The following is a 20,154-nucleotide window of genomic DNA, read 5'->3' on the forward strand; positions in this document are numbered from 1 at the left end:
TTAGATGTAGCCTTGAGCTCGGGCACAGCAGCGCAGGAGCAGATCACCGTTTCACAAAAATACAGGAAAAAATGAACTTCCAGCTTGGGGAATGATCAGTTTTTATTACACACACATAATTATACTGCGTTGAGTAGAAGTAGTCTCAACCAAACAAATGCACAGACATTGTTCTAGTTTTCTTAAAGAAATACAACACTGTTTTAAATGACTGTGTGATATTTAGGAGTGATTTCTGTTTAAAAAAGAAGCTTTAAACAGCATCTTAAAGCTTATTTTAGCTATTGTCTCGAGGACTAAAAAAAAAAAATATATATTTTAAACTAATGAATGTATTTTCTGTAATAACAGCTGTCAGGTTTTACTTAGAAGGTGGAGCAGCGTGCTGCTCACAGGGATGATGAAGCGTGTAATCAAGATGTCTTGACTCCTCGTGCTCCCCAATCCCCTCCCTGACTTGGCCTTTTCTCACCCTTTACTCGCTCCTCTCTACTTCCATCTCCTTCACTTTATCTGTCTGCCTTTCTCCCATTTCCACTCCACTCCTCCACTGCTCCACCTCCCCAACTGTACACCCTCCCCTCTCACCCTTCCTCCCTGTCTTTCTATGCCTTTCTACCAGGAGGAGAAGAGAGGCTCCCCAGAGGGACTGTGGTTCATTCCCACCACCGCCTACACCGGCTTAATGAGGAGCCTGCGGGAAGGGGTGAGTGTCTCTGTGCGTGTCTGTTTGTGTCTGTGTAGCTGTGACTAAGGCTCACACTGTGTGTGTGTGTGTGTGTGTGTGTGTGGCAGGGGATCCCTGTGAACAGTAATGATGAGGCAGCTGTGGGGCCCTAAAGCCTTGTTTGCCAGCTGCAAGTCAAGGGCATGCAGAGCAGTCACACACATGCATGCACACACACACATGCATACACACAAACACACACACAAACACGCATGCATACACACTCTTACCTGCATCAAACACAACCCTTTACTGCTCAGCAGTCTGACCTCAGCAGCAATTACCCTCCAGAAACACACACACAGTAGATGGAGCACAAACACAAAAACAGATATTTTGGCTTTTCTTTTTCTTCTTTTCAGCATCTTATTTAAATTTTTTATTGTTTACTTTAGTTTCTCTAAACAAGGTAAAGTAACAAAACTTTATTTAGTTTTGCAATAAAATAAAGAAATGGATGTTTTCCCAGGAATGAGCCCCCTAAAAACAAACACTTCCATTTACCTTCCATATGAGGCTGGGCTATAAAGCACGTAGAGCAAATACATCCTCAATATTAACCTAAAGTTGACTATGTTGTTGTTTTGGCACAATAACAATAATAACAACAACGATAATAATGAAAACCTCATTTAGAGTTTAAATGTAGAATGAATGAATAGAGAATAATTTTTGTCTCCTCCTTTTTTATTTTTTAAATAATATTAAAGGTGTTTAATCAATACATTTGCAGTGGTCTCTGGTAGGAATGATGAATGGGGGGCGGGGGTTATGGACTAGAAGTTACCCACATCCCAGCTGACCTTCAGACGGCAGGTTTTGGAGCAGTATTTCCTTATATCTGAACATCTATCCTCATTCCATGCTGTCGTTCTTTTTTTAAAACAGAAACAGTTTCTGTGTTTTAAAAAAAGAACGACAGTATGGAATTAGAACCACGACACAGCAAGAACACACCTAAGATCTCACCTCAGATTGGATAATAGCAACGTGACTCTACCACTGACTTGCATGGGTGTTATATCTCCATAAATAATATAAGCCTGGAGGAGCTTCTGCTGTGTGGTGGAGTTGCTAATGCTAACAGTTCTCTGCTGATTACTTGGAGGGAAAAACAACAACAGCCTTTCCTGTCGTGAGTAAAGATGGGTGAGCATGCGGCCGCTTAACGTAGAGCAGTCAGGCTTTTCTAGTCCTATAGTTTCACTGTCTGTTTTCTATCAGAAGCTAATGCAGGAGACTATTTTCATGTTCAGCCTGCATGAAACACTCTTGAGTGACCCGTTAGAATCAGAAAAAATTATAATAAAAATGTTTTTTTCAGTCAACCACACCTTTAACTCTTATCTCACACCCATAAAGTGGTACAATAGGCAGTAAATAGTGAACTTGACAGGTTGAATTGTTGAGGAGAGTAAATAATCTCCAGTTTGTCCATAAATGCAACAACAGTTACCAATGTAACTCAAAACTATGGGAAAGCACATATTTTAAAATAAATACACACACGGTGTAGAAATCTAGTACTTAAAGCACGAGAAGGCCAGCTTCCTCTAAACCTGCATTTAAAAACATTTATTCTACACTAATCTGGTCATTCGGTACATTCAGTCAGCTCACCTCATTGGGCACATAATGTTTCTGAACCTATACCTCTATGAACCTATGCTCCCATGGCTGGAGCAACAGGTTGCAGTCACAGAAGATGTTTACCCCACTGCATCCAGACTGATAATGAATTGCGCATGTGGGCAGCAGCTGCTGGCTGATGCTGCCCTCACCCTGAAGGTAGGCATGAACATCAGCTGGCCAATCAGTCCGTAGTGGGTGTGTTGGGTTGGTTCAGCGCCAGAGACGCCAGACACAAAAAGAGTCAGGCGTCTCTGCCAAATCCTCCCAATAACTCAAGATCAGCCATGTTACGATGTCTGTCAGTCTTAGGTGTCTTTTATAGGTTTTAGCCACAATTGTGTGACACTGCTTTTTTTCCGCCAAAATAATTTTTTTATTGGGTAAAATAATTTGTGCATGAGGAACATGTGTGGACGACTGAGGCCTTCAGTATTGCAGTTCCACGTTCTACCTCTAGATACTGTTTGTACACATGGCCTGACGTTTTCTTATATGTAGGAACATTTCCATGCACGAGTACAAAATGAAGAATACCACATAATGTGTATATTAGTTCCTACGCACAAAATACACCCAGATCTGAGCGTAAGAGCGGCTGATAAATGAGGCACCAGGCTTCTGCAGAGCTTGATGAGCTGCTGCACACATGATTCAACCACTGAAGCAAGTGTTGGTGCAGAGAAGCAACTAAAACATGCTGGGTTGATTGATTGATTGATTGATTGATTGATTGATTGATTGATTGATTGATTGAGAAAACTAGCAGGATGGTGGCCTTCGAGGACTGGAGTTGCTGACACCTGCGCTAGGTTCACTAGATCCCAACTCGCCTAATGTGGTACAGAGACTACTCAGTGTGTGACACCATGAAGTTCCAGTTCATCGATATAAAGTAAACAAGTTTTTTTTATCTCTTTTGCATTTTAGCTTTAACATCACACATACAATTATTATCATCATATATTTCATGTACTATATATTCTATTTGAATTCAACTTGAACACTCAAACAGCAAAAGCTTTAATACTATTTCATAGTTCCTCTCCAGTCGCCACAGCATAACGTAAACCCCGGTTCTTTGATAACAGAGTGAGGTGTTTCACTATGGGAATTGCCCTGGCGTGACCAACTATGGAAGCTCCAATGACAACATGTCTGTCCCTGACAGACCGGTTGTGCCGTGCCCAGGCTCCACCCACCCAGTATATCCACGGCCAACCAACCCCTCCTACTCATTCGTAAGATTTCTTACTGTTAAAGCAAGAAGGGAATTGCTGGTGAAACACCTCCCTGTGTTATCAAAGAACTGGGGTTCACATAACGTAACCCCATGTTCTTTGTCTAACTTCGTTCAGTGTTTCACTATGGGAGATATGGCCCACTCCCGGATTGCATGTCCATCCCAAAGTGGGCTGCAGCTAAATTCAGTTTAACCACTTGGCAGACGCTGTGCATCCTGCCTCCAGCACTGAGTGCGCCAGTGAACGTTGAGACACATCCAACCTGTAAAACCGCACAACAGTTAGTGGCGTGGCCCAGCTAGCTGCTGCACAAATATCCTGGACTGACACACCACGAAACAGGGCCCAAGATGTGGCCATGCTCCTTGTAGAATGAGACCTCACCCCCAGAGGGGGTTCAGCACCCATACACCTATATGAAAGGCTTATTGCTTCTAGTATCAAGTGTGCCAGTCTCTGGTGAGACACTGGCTTGCCTTTATGGGCCATGGTCCAAGAAACAAACAACTAGTCTGATTTTCTGAAACCAGCAGTCCTGCCCATATAAGCCCTTAAAGCTCAAACAGGGCAGAGACAATTAAGCTTCTGCTCTTCTGCTGAGGAAAAAGGAGGTGGGTGAAAAGCCAGCAGCTCCACAGGGGAGCAGCTATAATGGGCTCGACACACGGGAGGCGACATCGCCTCTCCTCCATTTGTTTTCAATGAGACATGCGCGACAAAGCGATAATCGCGGGTCTCCCTCCTACTAAGCGAAACGCAAAAAACGTGCGTGTGAATTTTGTGCTCGTGCACGTGTCGTGCACAGGCGACCCAGCGACGAGATTCCAGAAAGTTGAAATATTTTCAACTTTTCATCGCTGTCACTCGGACGAGGACCAATCAAGGGAGGTTTCATTCACTGACCAATGAGCGGACAGGATGCTCCGTACATTTCCGAGCAAATATGAAGGAGAAGTTAATTATTATTATTATTATTATTATGTTTTATATAGTAAAATCAGAAGTAAGATTTCACATAACTCTAGCAGCACCTTGTGAAACATCATATCTACCGCTTTTTTAACTCGGAACCGCTTAAATAACCGTAATTCCTTCCAACCTGACACAGCCAAACAAAACAACGGAAGTTGCAGTTTCGCCATGGAACAGAATGCGTAGATGGCTTTGCCGCTGGCCGCTGGCGCGGGCCGCCTCCCGTGTGTCAGGTAATAAAAGCGACAGCGACGAATTTCACTGATCGCGGTTGTTTGTCGCCTCCCGTGTGTCGAGCCCCTAAGACGACTCCCTTTAGGCACAAAAGCTGGATTGGGCCGCAGACACACCATAGTGTGGCCAGGGGCCCACTGTAAACAAGAGGGACTGACTGACCTTGCCATGCTCTTTGCTGTAGTTAAGGCTAAGAGCAGTGCAGTTTTTAAAGTAAGAAATTTCAATCCAGCCCCGTCTACATGTTCAAAAAGATGATGACAGAGGGCCTCCAGAACAAGAGAGAGTTTGTCACCAAACCCCACATGGCCTGCAGAAATTGCAGCCAGATAAACCTTAATAGTGGAGAAAGCTTTATCCTTGTCCATCAGACTCTGCAAAAAACAGAGTACATCCACCACCGAACACTGAAACGGGATAATGCGTTTTTCTTCACACCACACCTCAAAAACTCTCCATTTACAGCTGTAAAGTGAGCAAGTTGAGGGGGCCCTAGCAATTTGAATGGTGTCAATGATGGTTGGGGACAGGCCTGCCACACTCAGATTCCACCTCTCACGGGCCAGGCCCACAGAGACAAGCAGTCTGGGTGAGGGTGATAAATCTACCCCCTGGCCTGGGACAGGAGATCCCTGCGGACAGGCAGGGGCCAGGGTTTGTCCCAAAGCACTTGGATTATTTCTGCCACCCACGGCTTGGATGGCCACAACGGAGCCTGACCGAATCTCTGCCATATTTGGTGCACCACCTGGGGGTGGAGTTTCCATTCTCCATACAGAGGATTTCCTCTGGATAGAAGGTCTGCCCCTCTGTTCAAGCTGCCCACCACATGTGTTGCACGAACAGAGAGGAGTCTGGAGCTGCACCACACAATTAATTCCTTAGCTAGTGAATGCAGCTGTGGGGAGTGTGTTACACCCTGATGGTTGATATAAGCTACCACTGTGGTGTTATCTGTCTTCACTAAGACAGACGGTCCCTTTAGTAGGGCAGGAAGTGCTTTAAAGCTAGAAATACTGCTAGGAGTTCCAGCACATTTATGTGAACACGTTTCAAACTGTGTGACCAAATGCCGTTCACTGCTCTCCCCATCAAGGTGGCCCCCAACTTGTAAGGGACACGTTTGTCGTCATGGTAACTCTGGACACCACTGCCCCTAGTGGAACCCCAGTTGTGAGAAGTGTTCGGTTTCTACTAAAACGGCAGAGTGTTTTGTGAGTCAACATTCTGAAAGTGTGCTTGCGTAAGTGTTCATGCAGGTCGAGTATGGGATGGAGAGATTTCCCGTCCTTCTTTGGAATGAGGAAATGGCGCGAATAAAAACCCTGATGGGCCTCGTCGCCTGGCACTATCTTGATCGCATTTTTGTTCAACAGTGAAGCGATTTCTTCTTCCAGGATATGTGCCTAATCCTCTTTTGCCACCGATGTTATTATCCCGTTGAAATGGGGTGGTTTTGAGGCAAACTGAAGCCTGTGTTCCCGACGAATTGTCATCAGAACCCAAGAGGGAGCTGTGCATGCGCGCCACCTCTCAGCCCGAGCCGAAAGCGGGCCGCTGTTGGGTGACGTCATCTCTGTCACCCGAGCAGCCTCAACTCGTCCCATGGGAAGAGTGAGAGGACCCCTCTGCTGGGCACAAAGGGACCTGATGGGGCTTGTTTATTTTTTGTGGGGAGCTTTCTGCCCATGGCTGAATGCCTGGCTGCATGAAAGCTGTCTTTATTTTTAAGCGATCCCCTTGAACATTTTTGCACACATTTGGGAGCAAAGTGCTTGGTGACAGTGACTGTGTGCTCATTTGAAAACTAAAAAGTGTTTGGTGATACTGGGTTTTCTGCTTCACACACTCGTCTCTCTGAGGGAGAAGCAAACAAAACTCCTGCTGGACTGGGAACCACAGGAGTGTTTGAACCCTGAACACAGAGGTCTGTTTTTTCCTCTGAAAACCTCCTCTTTTTTTGGAGAGGAGAAGCAAGAATAGCTAGGATGTATTCTTCCTCTTGCCCTCGCTGGGGTGAGACGAGCGGTTCCTGGCGGCTGCTGCTGCTGCAAAGGAGTGCTTCTCCCATGGGCGAGGGTTCTCCACCTAGTTTGGCTGACCACCTGCTGACCACTGTGGTCTAGCCTTCTTGACCCTTTGCAGCTAAGGCAGCTGCTGCAAACCCAGGCTTGGGTCTCTGAGTTGGCTGAGGGCTATGTTTATGAGGCAAGCAGAGATTGAAGGTCTCACTTTCCTGCTTTCTGCAGGTACTTGTCTTGGTCATCTTCTCCAAGGCAGGGCCAAAGAGACCTTTGGTAAGGCCATATGCTGCATCCGTGACATCAGCTTTCTGGGTGTCACCTAGGCCTGACAGGTTTAGCCACAAGGCTCTCTCACCCGAAACCGCCGATCCCATCCCATGCCCACAGCCCTGGACTGCTCCTCTAGAAGAGCGCAGGATGAGATTGTTGACCACACAAATTTCACTCCATAAAACAGGGTTAGACTCCCCGGAGTCCAGCTGACGACCCATTTCCTCGAGGATTTCTCCATGATAAGCTGACAAGAGAGTAACTGCATTGAGGGAACACACAGATTGTCCAGCATATTTGCACTTCCTCTGAAAAATTGATGCCGTGATACGATCCATTTTAGATGGGAGAGCAAGGCTAGATGATGCTGACACTGATCTGCGGTTGGGGTGAAGGTGGTATGCCACTGAAGGCTCCACCGCTGGGGGTTCGGCCAGCTCCTATTCTCCCATCCCATGTACCTCCATTTTAGAACATCCCTTGGTGGGGAGTTTGCTCTTAAATGGACTGGACCAGTAATGACTCATTTGTCTCATGCATGCTGGGACAGCCGGCAAGAGCTGCTTGGGTGGAGAGGAGTTTAGTGGGAGTCTCTTACCATCATACAGGTCTCGTTCCTCCCCTTCTGCCCCTTTGGCTGCCGGCCACTGAATGTTGATCTTCGCCGCTGCTCATCTGCAAACCTCGTACAGATTGGCGTCCCCCTGTGATGCCACCCCAGTGCCGCTAGGTGGCCTAAAGAGTTGAGCTGGGATGGTGGAATCCTCTTCCTCCTCTTCCATGTCCAAGTCGAGGAGGTCTGAGTTCGCATCACCTTCAGCTTCCTTATCACCCGCACGAGCAGCCCGCTGTCAACAGTCCCTCGAACAGAGGTGGTAGCGGGGACTCCTCTTCCATCATATCCGCCCAGCTTGTGGAGGCTCGCAGCTGATGGTTGTCACTTGCACCTACAGGCGTGGCCGAGCCGAGGCCTGGGTCCCTGTCATTAGCCACTGCCACTTTAAGCCTCCTTTCCCTTATTTTCTCAGGCATAGAGGAGCAGTGAGAGCATATCTGCGGGTTAGCCTGCGATTCCTGGGTGTGAGCAGCACCCATACATGAAGAAGAAGAAAAAGAAGAAAATATCATTTCAATAGCGCCTCTCAAGATAAAAATCATGAGGCGCTTCACAAAAACAAAAAATATAAAAATTGTAAAAATATAAAAAAGCATTTCGAAAATTGCTATTGCGATTTAAAAGAAAAAATGTTAAGAAAGAGAGAGAGTGAATAGGAAAGAGGGAAATCAGTGGATCCTGAGGAAGGTGGAATAGGTGGGGAGAGCAGAATAAAGAGAGAGTGGTGAAGAAGGTCATACAAAAGCCAGCTTGAACAAGTGAGTCTGCAGCTGTTTTTAAAGGAGACCACTGAGTCCACTGATCTCAGGCTCAGGGGGAGAGAGGTCCAGAGTCTGGGGGCCACAGCAGCAAATGATCTGTCACCTTTGGTCTTTAGCCTGGTGCGTTGCACAACCAGTAGGCTTTGATCACTGGACCTCAGGGACCTGCTGGGGGTGTAGGGACTAAGAAGATCACCAATGTAAGATGGTGCTTGTCCATGTAAGGCCCTATAGACCAGAACCAGGATCTTGAAATGGACCCTGAAGTTGACTGGCAGCCAGTGAAGCTGGAGGAGAAGCGGGGTGATGTGGGTATATTTGGAGCACTTGGTCAGAAGCCGAGCACAGGCATTCTGAACCACCTGTAGACAGTTCAGGGAGGTTCTGCTCAGACACATGAAAAGAGAGTTACAGTAGTCTAAGCGTGAGGAGATGAAGGCATGGATAACTGTCTCAAGTTCAGAGCGAGACAGAATGGGACTCAGCTTAGCAATGTTCCTGAGATGGAAGAAGGAAGAGCGAACAAGAGAACTGACTTGAGAATCCAGGGTGAGAGCTGGGTCAAAGGTCACGCCAAGATTCCTGACGGAAGGTTTGGTGTGAGAAGCAAGCTGACCAAGAGAGTCTCTGACTTTGGGAACCAGCTTATCTGGGGCACAGATGAGGATCTCAGTCTAATCTTCATTCAGCTGAAGAAAGCTCCCACCATCCAGGTTTTAATGGCTGGGAGCCATGCTATGCACATAGGATGAGGGTCCCATCTGTAAAGTCCAGCAATGGTCAGTTTTGGGGTACAGTTTGACCATTCAACATCTGGTCAAAAAGGAGACACAAGACTGCATGTGTCCCCTTTAAATTGGCCTGCCTTCATCCCATCTGCTGGAGCTCAGAGACTCTGCAGCTCTGAACACAGATAATGAAGTGTCGACAATAATGTTCTCTCCTCAAGGTCCATTCTTCCATGATTCTTCATGCCTCCATATAAGGAACACTCGCAGCCTGGATTTCCTAAATCAGATATGAACTTCTACAACTTATAAGCTAGATAATCATTAAATAAACATTTGTTTATTGCTACTCATAATAATTATAATATAATGAAATGTTTCATTAATCTGTGCTCAATTATTGAAGTCTGAAATGAATGTTATGTTATGATTATAGTGATTGCAATATGTTTCAGCACGTTTATATGACAAGGTCATAACCATCTGCACTCACACAAGGACAAAGTTAAATTAAACTCATGACACATAAATAGTCCTTTACCCAGATCAGAGCATCCGGTATCAATGTGTCACACGCTGTCTTGTCTCCCCATTCTGTTCAGTCATGTGTCTCTGTTAATTGCTCCCACCTGCCTCTCGTTTTCCAATCACCCAAGCTCCCAGCCCTCATGTATTTAACCCTCTCAGTTCTGTGTTGGAGCTACTACTTTGTAGTTTAGGGCATAACTGTCAACTCAGCTGGAAGGAAGATGCATTCAAAAAGACCAGGAGAAGCAAGAAGAGGCTCAAAAGATAACAGCAGATTTTAATTCATGTCACTGAAGCTGAAAGAAGAAAATCTTTTGAAAAATTAGAAGTGCCAGAAATGTCCTCTGCTTTGTGTTTTTTTTATATTTTTTGGATAAATTAATAAAATAATTAGAGAGCAAATAAATAATGCATTATTGTATAAACAATTGTAATGTCTTTGTGAAATGAGGGCCATTTGTGTAGACTGGTCTGTCTCATTAGAACAGAAACACTTTGACTGCATATCTTTACACTGAGAGAGCGCAAGAGAAGGAAAGCACACAGAGAAGACTTGGAAAGGGAGTGGGGCAGCTTGGGTCTAAGGATAATTTTCTGGTCCCTAAGGCCATGTGTGAGGAGTGGGAGAGTTTCCATCAGCATACTCTGGCAGTTCAATAACGATAAATAAGTCAAATCGCTCATTCTCCCCTTCAACCAATCTCGTTGCTGTTGGCATACACATTTTCAATTTTCTGCAATGGTAATGATTAGAAAGTGAGTACAAGCTGACAGCGTGCAGTAACCATTTTCCTTTTGGTTATATAAATTCATCCACTCATGTTTCTTTGCTAACTGCTGGTGTGTCTATAAACTCTAAACACGTAATACTTTCTCATTCAGCCATGTCAGACGGGACTGTCAGAACTGTCTAAACAAGAAAAAGAAAGCTAAGTATAAGAAAGAGGAGAAAATCCTCCATGTTCATTTATAGCGACACTAAATCAAGAAGTCAAAACAACAACCCCAGGGAAGTGTTATGTGTCATAATGGTCAAGAGATCAATAGAAACCACACAACAAAAAGACTTTACTTTTAGATCACTTATTTACCGGAGTACAGAAACCGTCTCCGGCACCAGAACTTAGGGTCAGGTCGGTGAGGTCATGTTAAAAAGCAGGACTAACACATTTAAAGGTTGAATATGGAACATACACTATAGCAACATCTAGTGTGTAGAGGTTGTAGTTGCAACTGACATTTTGTTAGTTACGGCTGAAATTTCCAGCCACTGGGGTGTTGGTTGAGGGCTACAACTGCACAAGGAAACTTGTTGCAGCATGTGACCATGGACACTTGGCCTGGTGACTCGCTAGGCTTATAGAGCACTGGGGAAAACTCCTGGTTCATAGCAGAAAGCAGTGGGTTTGCCAACAGGCTGGAAAGCCATTCAGTAACAGTGAGATTCACGCTTCCTAGTCTGGAGGATTTCTCTCCACCTCCTTCACCAGAGGAAAGGGAGGAAGGCAAGCAGCCCTGAGCTGCATCGGCTAGTTTAATGAGAAATTAATGAGAAATTAAAATCAATAGTACAATATAATATAACAAAGAAACATTTGCAGGTTTACAAGCAAACACACAACTTACACAATGCTAAGAATGGGCGCAGGCGGAAGCATAAGCTTATAAGCCCAGCCCCCCAAACCCTTTGAACTTAAACAAAATTTTAGAATAGCATACCGATTCCATAATTTTTACATCATGTTTGAAATGTATGGGAATATATTCAAATCCCCATTCTAGCTTTATAAAAAAAAAAGACCTTTAATGTTTTATGCATTTTTTCATTGACTTGATTCATAATATTTAATCACATTTGATTTAAACATACCCTTAAACTTTACCATTGTTGAACAATCTTTTTGCTCCTGGTCTAATTTATTCCACACATCAACCCCAACACAAGAAATACAAAGTTGTTTCATTTTAGTTCTTACTTTAGGCTTTCTAAACATTTTATACCCTCTGAGATCATAAACACTCTCTCTGATCTGGAACAGATCCTGAATTTGTTTTGGCATCAAATTATACATCACTTTATACATAAACTGTGCAGTTCTTAATGTAACTAATTCTCTTAGCTTTAATACTTTTAAACGAGTAAAAAGTAAATGTGTATGCTCTCTACAAGCTGCTTTATTTACAAGTCGGATTGCTCTCTTTTGAATTATAAACAAAGGCTTTAAGTGGGTTTCGTAGGTATTTCCCCACACTTCAACACAATACATGAAATAAGGCAGAAATAAGGAACAATACAAAAGATATAAAGCTTTTTCATCTAAAAATTCTTTAACTTTATAGAGAACTGCTAATGATTTCGATAACTTTGCTTTAATTGAGTCAATATGCGGTTTCCAACTTAACTTTTTTTCTATGGTTACGCCAAGAAATTTTATTTCATTCGCTCTTTCAATTTCTGTATTATTTATTTTGAGATTTGTATCCACTGTAATTGCTCTATTAGTAAATATGATAAATTTTGTTTTATTTAAATTTAAAGTTAATTTATTTAAGTTAAACCAACACTTTAATGCATTTAATTCTTTCTCAACCTTGTCCATTAATGTTATTAAATCTTTCCCAAAACTTAGAACATTAGTATCATCTGCAAATAGTATGAAATGCAATGTTTTAGAAACTAAACATATGTCATTAATATAAAGAATAAACAACAAGGGACCCAACACTGACCCCTGTGGGATACCGGTGGTCACTGTCAGTAGCTGTGAATCAGTGTTGTTAATGTGGACATATTGGAATCTGTTATCTAAATAACTCTTAATCCAGTCATAGGCCACACCCCTGATGCCATATCTACACAATTTTTTTATTAATAAGTCATGATTAACAGTATCAAAAGCTTTGGTCAGGTCTAAGAAGACCCCAACAGCATATTGTTTGTTGTCAATTGCATCAGATATTTTCTCCACTAGATCAACAATTGCCAGAGAAGTTGTCCGATCACGTCTAAAACCATATTGCTGTTCAGAAAGAATATCATGATGCTCAATAAAGTCATACAATCTTTTATGAAATATTGTTTCTAGTATTTTGGAGAACTGAGATAAAATAGAAATTGGTCTATAATTAGAAAAGTCATGTTTGTCTCCAGCCTTATAGATAGGAATGACTTTTGCAACCTTCATCCTTTCAGGAAATCTTCCTGATTGGAGAGACTGGTTACAAATATGTGTAAGTGGTTTGGCTATAATCTCAATGATTTCTTTTACAACCGACATATCAAATCCATGTAAATCTGCTGACTTTTTACTTTTAAATGTTTTAACAACTGTTATAACTTCATTTTCATTTGTGCCTTGAATAAATATGGTTTTGTCTAAATTTGTTATTTTACTCACAGCATCAGCATCTAATTTAGTATTTGATATATCCTTTGCCAAATTTGGCCCAATTTCGGTAAAATACTTATTGAATTCATTTGCTATTTCTTTAGACTGATAAATTTCTTGATTGTCTTTTGTTAGAAAAATATTTGGAAGACTATTGGTTCCACTACCCTTTTTTATTACATCATTTAATATGCGCCACATATTTTTAATGTTAGATTTATTTCCTTCCAATAATTTGCTATAATAATTTCTTTTACTAGATCTCATAATACTTATTAATTTATTCTTGTATATCTTGTAATTCTGTTCTGCTTCCTCCGTTCTTTTCTTTAAAAAGTCTTTATACAGCTTATTTTTTTTTTCCTGCAAGCCTTCTGAATCCCCTTAGTTATCCACGGCTTTTTAGCATATTTATTCTTATCCACCTTATAAAGCAAAGGGCAGTTTTTTTCATAAAGAGAAGTTATAATATTTAAAAATTTTCCATAAGCCATATTTACATCTTCCACATAAACCTCCTCCCAATTTTGTTCCATTAAGTCAGTTTTAAATGAATTTACTGCTTCTTGATTTTTTAGCCTTGTAACAACCACAGATTCACTTTGAGTAGTTACAGTTGTCCTTTGTACAACTGTGAAAACCGGTAAATGATCAGACATATCGGTAATTACAAGACCACTTAACACATCATATTCAAGAATATTTGTAAAAATATTGTCGATCAGTGTCGCACTAGTTTTTGTAATTCGAGTTGGCCGAGTTATTAGTGGATACAGTCCCAAACTAAACATGGAATTAATAAACTCTGTATTTGCATTTTGCATTTGAGGATTCAACAGGTCAATGTTAAAATCCCCACAGACAAAACACATTTTTCTGTTGATTATATCATCATACATATCAACTATTTTTTCTTTAAACATTTCAACACAAGATCCTGGTTTCCTATACATACAACTGACTAACACATTCTTAGACTTTTCTATTTGTATTTCCACAGATACACACTCCATAATGTTATCCATAACTATAGTCATATCACCCACCAATCTACTTTGAAAGTTTTTATCAATATACAAAGCCACACCCCCACCTTTTTTGCAATCTCTACTTGTGGAAAACATATTATATCCTTCAATTTGAAACATAGATATCCTCCCTTCCTGGAGCCATGTCTCAGAGATTGCTATTACAGTAAATGGATGATTTGATTGCTTCAAACATTGCATAATCTTCACAAAATTTGAATTTAGACTTCTACAATTGAAATGTATAACAGATAATTTACCTTTTATAGTGACATTATGTTCAAACTGGTCTTCAGTATAGTATTCACAATGATTTTGTACTCTAGTGTAAAAATTGTTATCTGGGTCAATGTCATCCTGCATATCCTGTGGTTTATATTCTGTGTAGTCAAACCTTTGCAATTGTAAATTTTCATAACTTGAATTACCAGTCTCTGTTCTTACTGTATTGAGAGTTGAATAATCCAGATTCTTCGTATATCTTCTTGTTGTATCATCCATGCGTGAAGTTGGTTGTCTTCCTCTTGTTCATCCTTGGTGATCCACAGCAGACGTATGTCATTTGTATTGATCAAGTTCTTTAATATCTCTGATGACCATCACTTTTGCCTGCTCCGGGGGACCATTTAGCTTTATCAGTACTTTGCAGTTTCTTGTCCAAGTGTCATGGATCTTCTATTCTTTTCTCAGGATCCTTGCTTGCCTTGTAATTTCTGAGTTTCTTTTCGTAAGATGCTCATTTATACACTTGTACCCTTTAATTTTTTTGCATTCCTCAGCACCTCCATTTTACATTTTCTACTGGCAAGCCTGATCACAATGGTTGATGTTTTACTATGTTTTTGAGCCAATGAGTGACAAGCCACAATGTCTTTACTGGATATTGCAATATCTTTGCTGTTGAAAAATTTGATCACCTGATCCTCAAGTGAGGGAGAACCTGGAGAATGAGTAGCAGTGATTTCAATGTCTTTTCCCCCGTCACAGGCTGCGGCCTGTGCATAGGTACGGTGTATTTCCAGTCCTGATATCAAGAGATCATCCAACCTTGAATGTTGCTCCAACTCGTCAACCCTCCGTTCAAGCAGCTCAATTTTTTTGTCCTTTTCTTGTATTAAAGCCTTAAGTTGCTTGACTTCTTTCAATACCTCCTGTAGGCCGCTTTGCTGTTTTGCCACTTTAGTTATCTCATGTGACATGAAATTCAAGGACTTTTTTATCTCCTCCATATCTTGGACCAGATTCTCCATAGACATCGTTGTTCCAAACAGTTTCCTTGGATGGTTAACTTTATGGCGTTGTCAGATTCCCAGCTGGTTGGAACATGTGCCGAAAAAAATATGTCCAACACTTCATGTATCGAATAAATGTTCAATACTTCATCTAGCTCAAAAATGGTTTAAGCCAAAGGTTTCTAATTACTTAAGCCACAAAAAAGCAAGCTTAGAAAAGGTGGATGTTGTCTTATTTTGCTGATATTCATATATTAGGAAAGCTCAGCAATCTCACCACACCTACTCGGCTAGTGATTGGCCGAGCCAGCCAGAGGCATGGTAGAGACTCTGGTGCAGTTGTCAACCACATCACAAATACTGGCTAACGTCACAAACCACCGCTTAGCCAATAGTGATGGTTGATTCAAATGTAGCGCAGACTTTTAAGCTGACGAGGATGCTTGCACTTTGCTTTGATCAAACAAAGTGGAAGACGTTTAAAGCAAGATAACGATATGGCGCTTCAGGTAAAACTAACCAGTTTTGAGCCATTCTTGTATCTATTTATTATAGCTGTTGAGCCAGTAAAGAATGAGCAGTAACACCTGCCCTGGCCTACCACTAGAAGTGCTTTAGAGGAAAATGTCCTGTGAGAACCTGTGTAGGTTCCTGTTAGTTTGATGGTGAGTCAGAATTGGCAGTAGGTATGGCTTAAAGTGATGGACTTGTGTTCCAGGTTTTGCTCTGAGTCAGTCAGCAGGTGTAGGTATATGTCTCTCACGAGCCTCTGCAGAAACACTTAGTGGATGATGGGTATTGGATATTTCAATCTCTGTTGATCTGACTGAGGTAAAGGAGTAAGTTGTCAAGCTGTCAAACTAAATTAGAAACCACTGAACATTTGATTGACAGCAGGGGAAGAGAATGAGAAGAGGACATCTGCAGAATTTTTAAATCATTTTTTTTTGTTTACTGTGTATGTAGAAAAAGAAAAAACGTCAGGAAATGGGGACATTATATTAAAACATTGAGATCTGTACGTGCTGCATTTGAATCAGAAAAGCTTACAACTTTCTACCTCGTGAGTAATAGTTTCCAGAGGCTCTGTAGATACAAACCAGTGTTGCAGCATTCTGTTTATCCAATAGAAAATAAATAGAAGAAAAATGGATAGATCTTATGTGCGTTCATTCTGTGTGTTTCTTCTAACGGCATTACTTAGTTCTTTTTTAACACAGAACATCAGAACACTGATTCTACCATACATAAAAGTCAGTGATCAGAACCTTATACCACCGAGCAAACATTATTTTTTTTAGTTTAGTTTATTTCAAACAAAGAAAACATGCATTTTTTTTTTAAACAAAAACAGAAAAAATACATGTCATCGTCCCTTTTTTTTTCTTCTCTGTCTGAAAAGGAGTAGGCTGAAGTCAAAACTTATATGTCCCTACCCCTTTATACAAGTCATTTTACTTGTTTACTAAATGTAACACAAAACCACATTAAAACAAAAAAAATGGTACAAGTCACCAAAAAACCACCAAACCATATGGGAAAAAAAACAAAAAAAAACATCTTTTTACATAAAACCACATCTTTTTAATAACGTAAACAAGATGACCAACAGAACAAAAAGAACAACCAAAACAAACATATAGGAAAACAAGAACCAAACCTAGTGAGAACTCTTCCTTACCTCAAAGGCATAACAGAAAAAATAACGCAACACAACATAAACACACCAACAAAACCATACACAACAGTTAGAAAAGTCTAGTACACACAAAAGATATCAGCAGGACATACGTGTGGAAATACCATGCAAGCACTGCAATAAAATACACATAGGAGAAACCGGACGCCAACTCAGCACACGAACATCAGAACATAGAAAACAGTGTGAGAAGGAAACAAGCCGAAGACATAGAAGAGCAGCAAGACAAGAAGCAGAAAGTACAATAAAGAAATCAGCCACAACAGACCGCTACACAAGAGAAAACCAGAAAATATACTGGAACAACACACGGATCATAAACACCAAACAACAAAAACACAAAATTTGACTAAGGAAGCCATAGAAATAAGGAGACGTGGACACACACCCATGAACAGAGATGATGGGGTCCACACATTGGATCACACATGGGACTGTGTCATCGGTGAGAAGGAGCAGGCAGCAGGGGGCAACATCGTCCTCTGCTGCCTACAGATAAACAGAGAAAGGAGTGACGCCACCATTAGCGGCCAGCTCTGATGAAGACCGCAGGAGTGGTTGAAATGTCAGCAAAAAAGAAGGTAAAACAGCACTTTTCTGTGTTAACAAAGAACCAAGTCATGCAAAATGGACAGCTGATTTGAGACTGCAACAGCCTTGAAATGGACCCATCTTTTTGGTCAATAAAGGAATAAAACAAGAACAATTCTGTGTTGTCACTTTTTTCAAAGTTCAATAATTTTACAAAACATAATACTGTATTAAAAATAAGCAATCCAGTATTTCTTTTCAGATACAGATGCAGCTGTCTTTAGCTATTTGTAATGTGAAAATATTGATTTGTAATTTTCTTACTGATACAGCCTCACATATACAATAGATCTGTTCCATAGACAAAAGCAGACATCGCACTTCGTCTTGCAATCATTTTCTCATCTACTAGAAATACTTGAATGAAAACTAAAGCAAAGGTTTTGTAGTTACTAACAAACTACATAAATGATACTGTTGTGGTTTACAAACTTAAATGAGGCGGGTTTATATTATTATACACGGCCCAATCAGAAAGCGGCTGCTGCCTTTCAGACTGGCAGAAGACAAACCTTACTGACCAAGAACAATTAGATTGTAGTCTTTAAACGATTGCAGCTAATAAATACCACAGATTAATGCAGATATGTGGGTCTGACTACAGATTACAACCTGTAAATGTTACTGAGATTTTGGGTTGTGTTAAAAAGGCTAACACAACCACCCTCTCCCCAGCCAACTCCACCAGCTCCTCCGGCAGGACCCTGAGGCGTTCCCGGGACAGATTGGAGATGTACTTGCTCCAACGTGTCCTGGGTCGACCCGGGGGCCTCCTGGCCAAAACGCCACCCCAGGAAGGTGTCCAGACGGCATCCTGACAACAAGCCTGAACCACCTCAGCTGGTTTCTCTCGATGCAGAGGAGCAGCGGCTCTACTCGGAGCCCCACCCATCAATAATATTAATATAAGACATTAAACAGATCTTTTTTATGGCTCAGCAGATCAAAATGGGTTTTTGTTTAGTTTACTAAGAAAGTTACAGCTTGTTAGTTTTTGCTCTATGGAAATATATAAAGAGCCTTTATTTTATGAGAAAGCTAGAAAAATGGGAACTTTGTGTGTGGGGCGGCAGTCGTAGTCAGACGTTTTAACCAATAGTTGTCTGTAATTATTGCTAACAGATGTGGAGCAGCTTCAGCACTTTCAGATGTGTTTGTGGCCAAATAAAAATAACTTGAGTTTCTACCAGCAGTTCAGTGGAGAAAAGTTTGGATGTTCCATGAAATGACTGATGTAGATTACAGCGCTACAAAGGCAAGAAGGAAACTGTAGTTTTGACTTACAAGTGTCTGTGTTGATCATAGTGCAGGATATTAGTTACAGCTAAGACATGTCTTTCTTTCCATAAAATATCAATTCCAGCTGGATTTTTAAAAATGCCCCAAAATTTAAGAGCAAATATAAATCATTGGGGCATGGAGGAATTTTATATTTTTCTTTTTACAATTTTTATAAGCCACTCGATTTCTTTAGCTCTGAAAAGTGATGCTTTTCATTGTTTGATCAAAGTCAGTAGTACTTTTAATGCAATAATTTTCCTGCTTAAGACAAAAACTGGTGTTCTAAATGCAAATCCAATGGCACTCACTGTTAATTGTGTGACAGCACTGAGACGCAGTGCCAGAAACCTGTCAAATGTGCTCCAAGCGGTGTGTTTTTGATGCATTCTCCTGACCCACTACATCACCCCAGCCCCTTCTGCTGCTGCTGCTGCTGAGTTTTGCTCATTTCCAAGCAAAGTCCTGCAGAGTAGGGATACAGATTGTTGCAAGAGGAGGAGTTTGACTGGGAAAGGAAGTGATGGGGGCACAGAGCCAGGGGGAGCATGGTGGTTTGGAGCGAGGATACTGAGGAATGGCAGGGAGTGACAGAGAGGAAGAAAGCAAGCCGGATCAGTATAGCTGGAGAGGGGGGAGGATGTGGCAGGCAGACAGAGTGGTAAGGGAGAGAGTTGTACTTAGAGAGGGGGAGTGGATGGCATGGAGTGAAAGGCAGGTTTCCAGGCCAGACTTGAGCTGCAGGAAATAATTTATGAGCCTGAACAAGATGATGCATCAGCTGCCTATGATGAATGATCTCTATGTGTATGTGTGTATGTGCCTGCAACAGAAACGGTGTGTGAACAGTGTTGCAGTGATATAAGCCAGAGGGCACTAGGCAGACCCCCCCCCCCCCCCCCCCCCCCGCCACACACACACGACACAGCAGTGTTGAGCCTATTAATGATTTATCACTATCTTCCACAAAGGGGAGGAGAACACAGGGTGACTCTTAAGAGAGTCATGGGCCCTACCCCTGTGTCTCTAACACGGGATGACCACTTCATGTTGATCCACAATCAAAAGCGTGCACACTCGGTCTGAATGTAAACTACTCTTGGCTCTGTAGTTAGTCTCTTTCCTGTTTCATCTAAAAGCCAAATGATTCAGGAGTATATTACCTTTCAGCCATTGCTTCATGCCTTGTGTTCATTTGCTCATT

At 41.7% G+C, this 20,154-nt stretch overlaps 1 protein-coding gene across 7 annotated transcripts in view; it reads left to right on the forward strand.

The window, feature by feature from the left end:
- LOC139061563 (serine/threonine-protein kinase ULK4-like) overlaps positions 1-20,154 on the forward strand; it is a 191,863-nt gene that overhangs the window by 35,400 nt on the left and 136,309 nt on the right. For 6 of the 7 annotated variants that reach the window (XM_070551584.1, XM_070551588.1, XM_070551583.1 and 3 more), the window contains one exon: positions 623-706. The exons of the other annotated variant lie outside the window; for it this stretch is intronic. In XM_070551584.1, coding sequence (XP_070407685.1) covers positions 623-706 — 84 coding nt within the window. The remainder of the gene's footprint in view (positions 1-622; positions 707-20,154) is intronic. 7 annotated transcript variants of the gene reach the window in all.

Source organism: Nothobranchius furzeri, chromosome 5 (genome assembly GCF_043380555.1).
Source record: "Nothobranchius furzeri strain GRZ-AD chromosome 5, NfurGRZ-RIMD1, whole genome shotgun sequence".
Classification (NCBI taxonomy): Eukaryota; Metazoa; Chordata; class Actinopteri; order Cyprinodontiformes; family Nothobranchiidae; genus Nothobranchius; species Nothobranchius furzeri.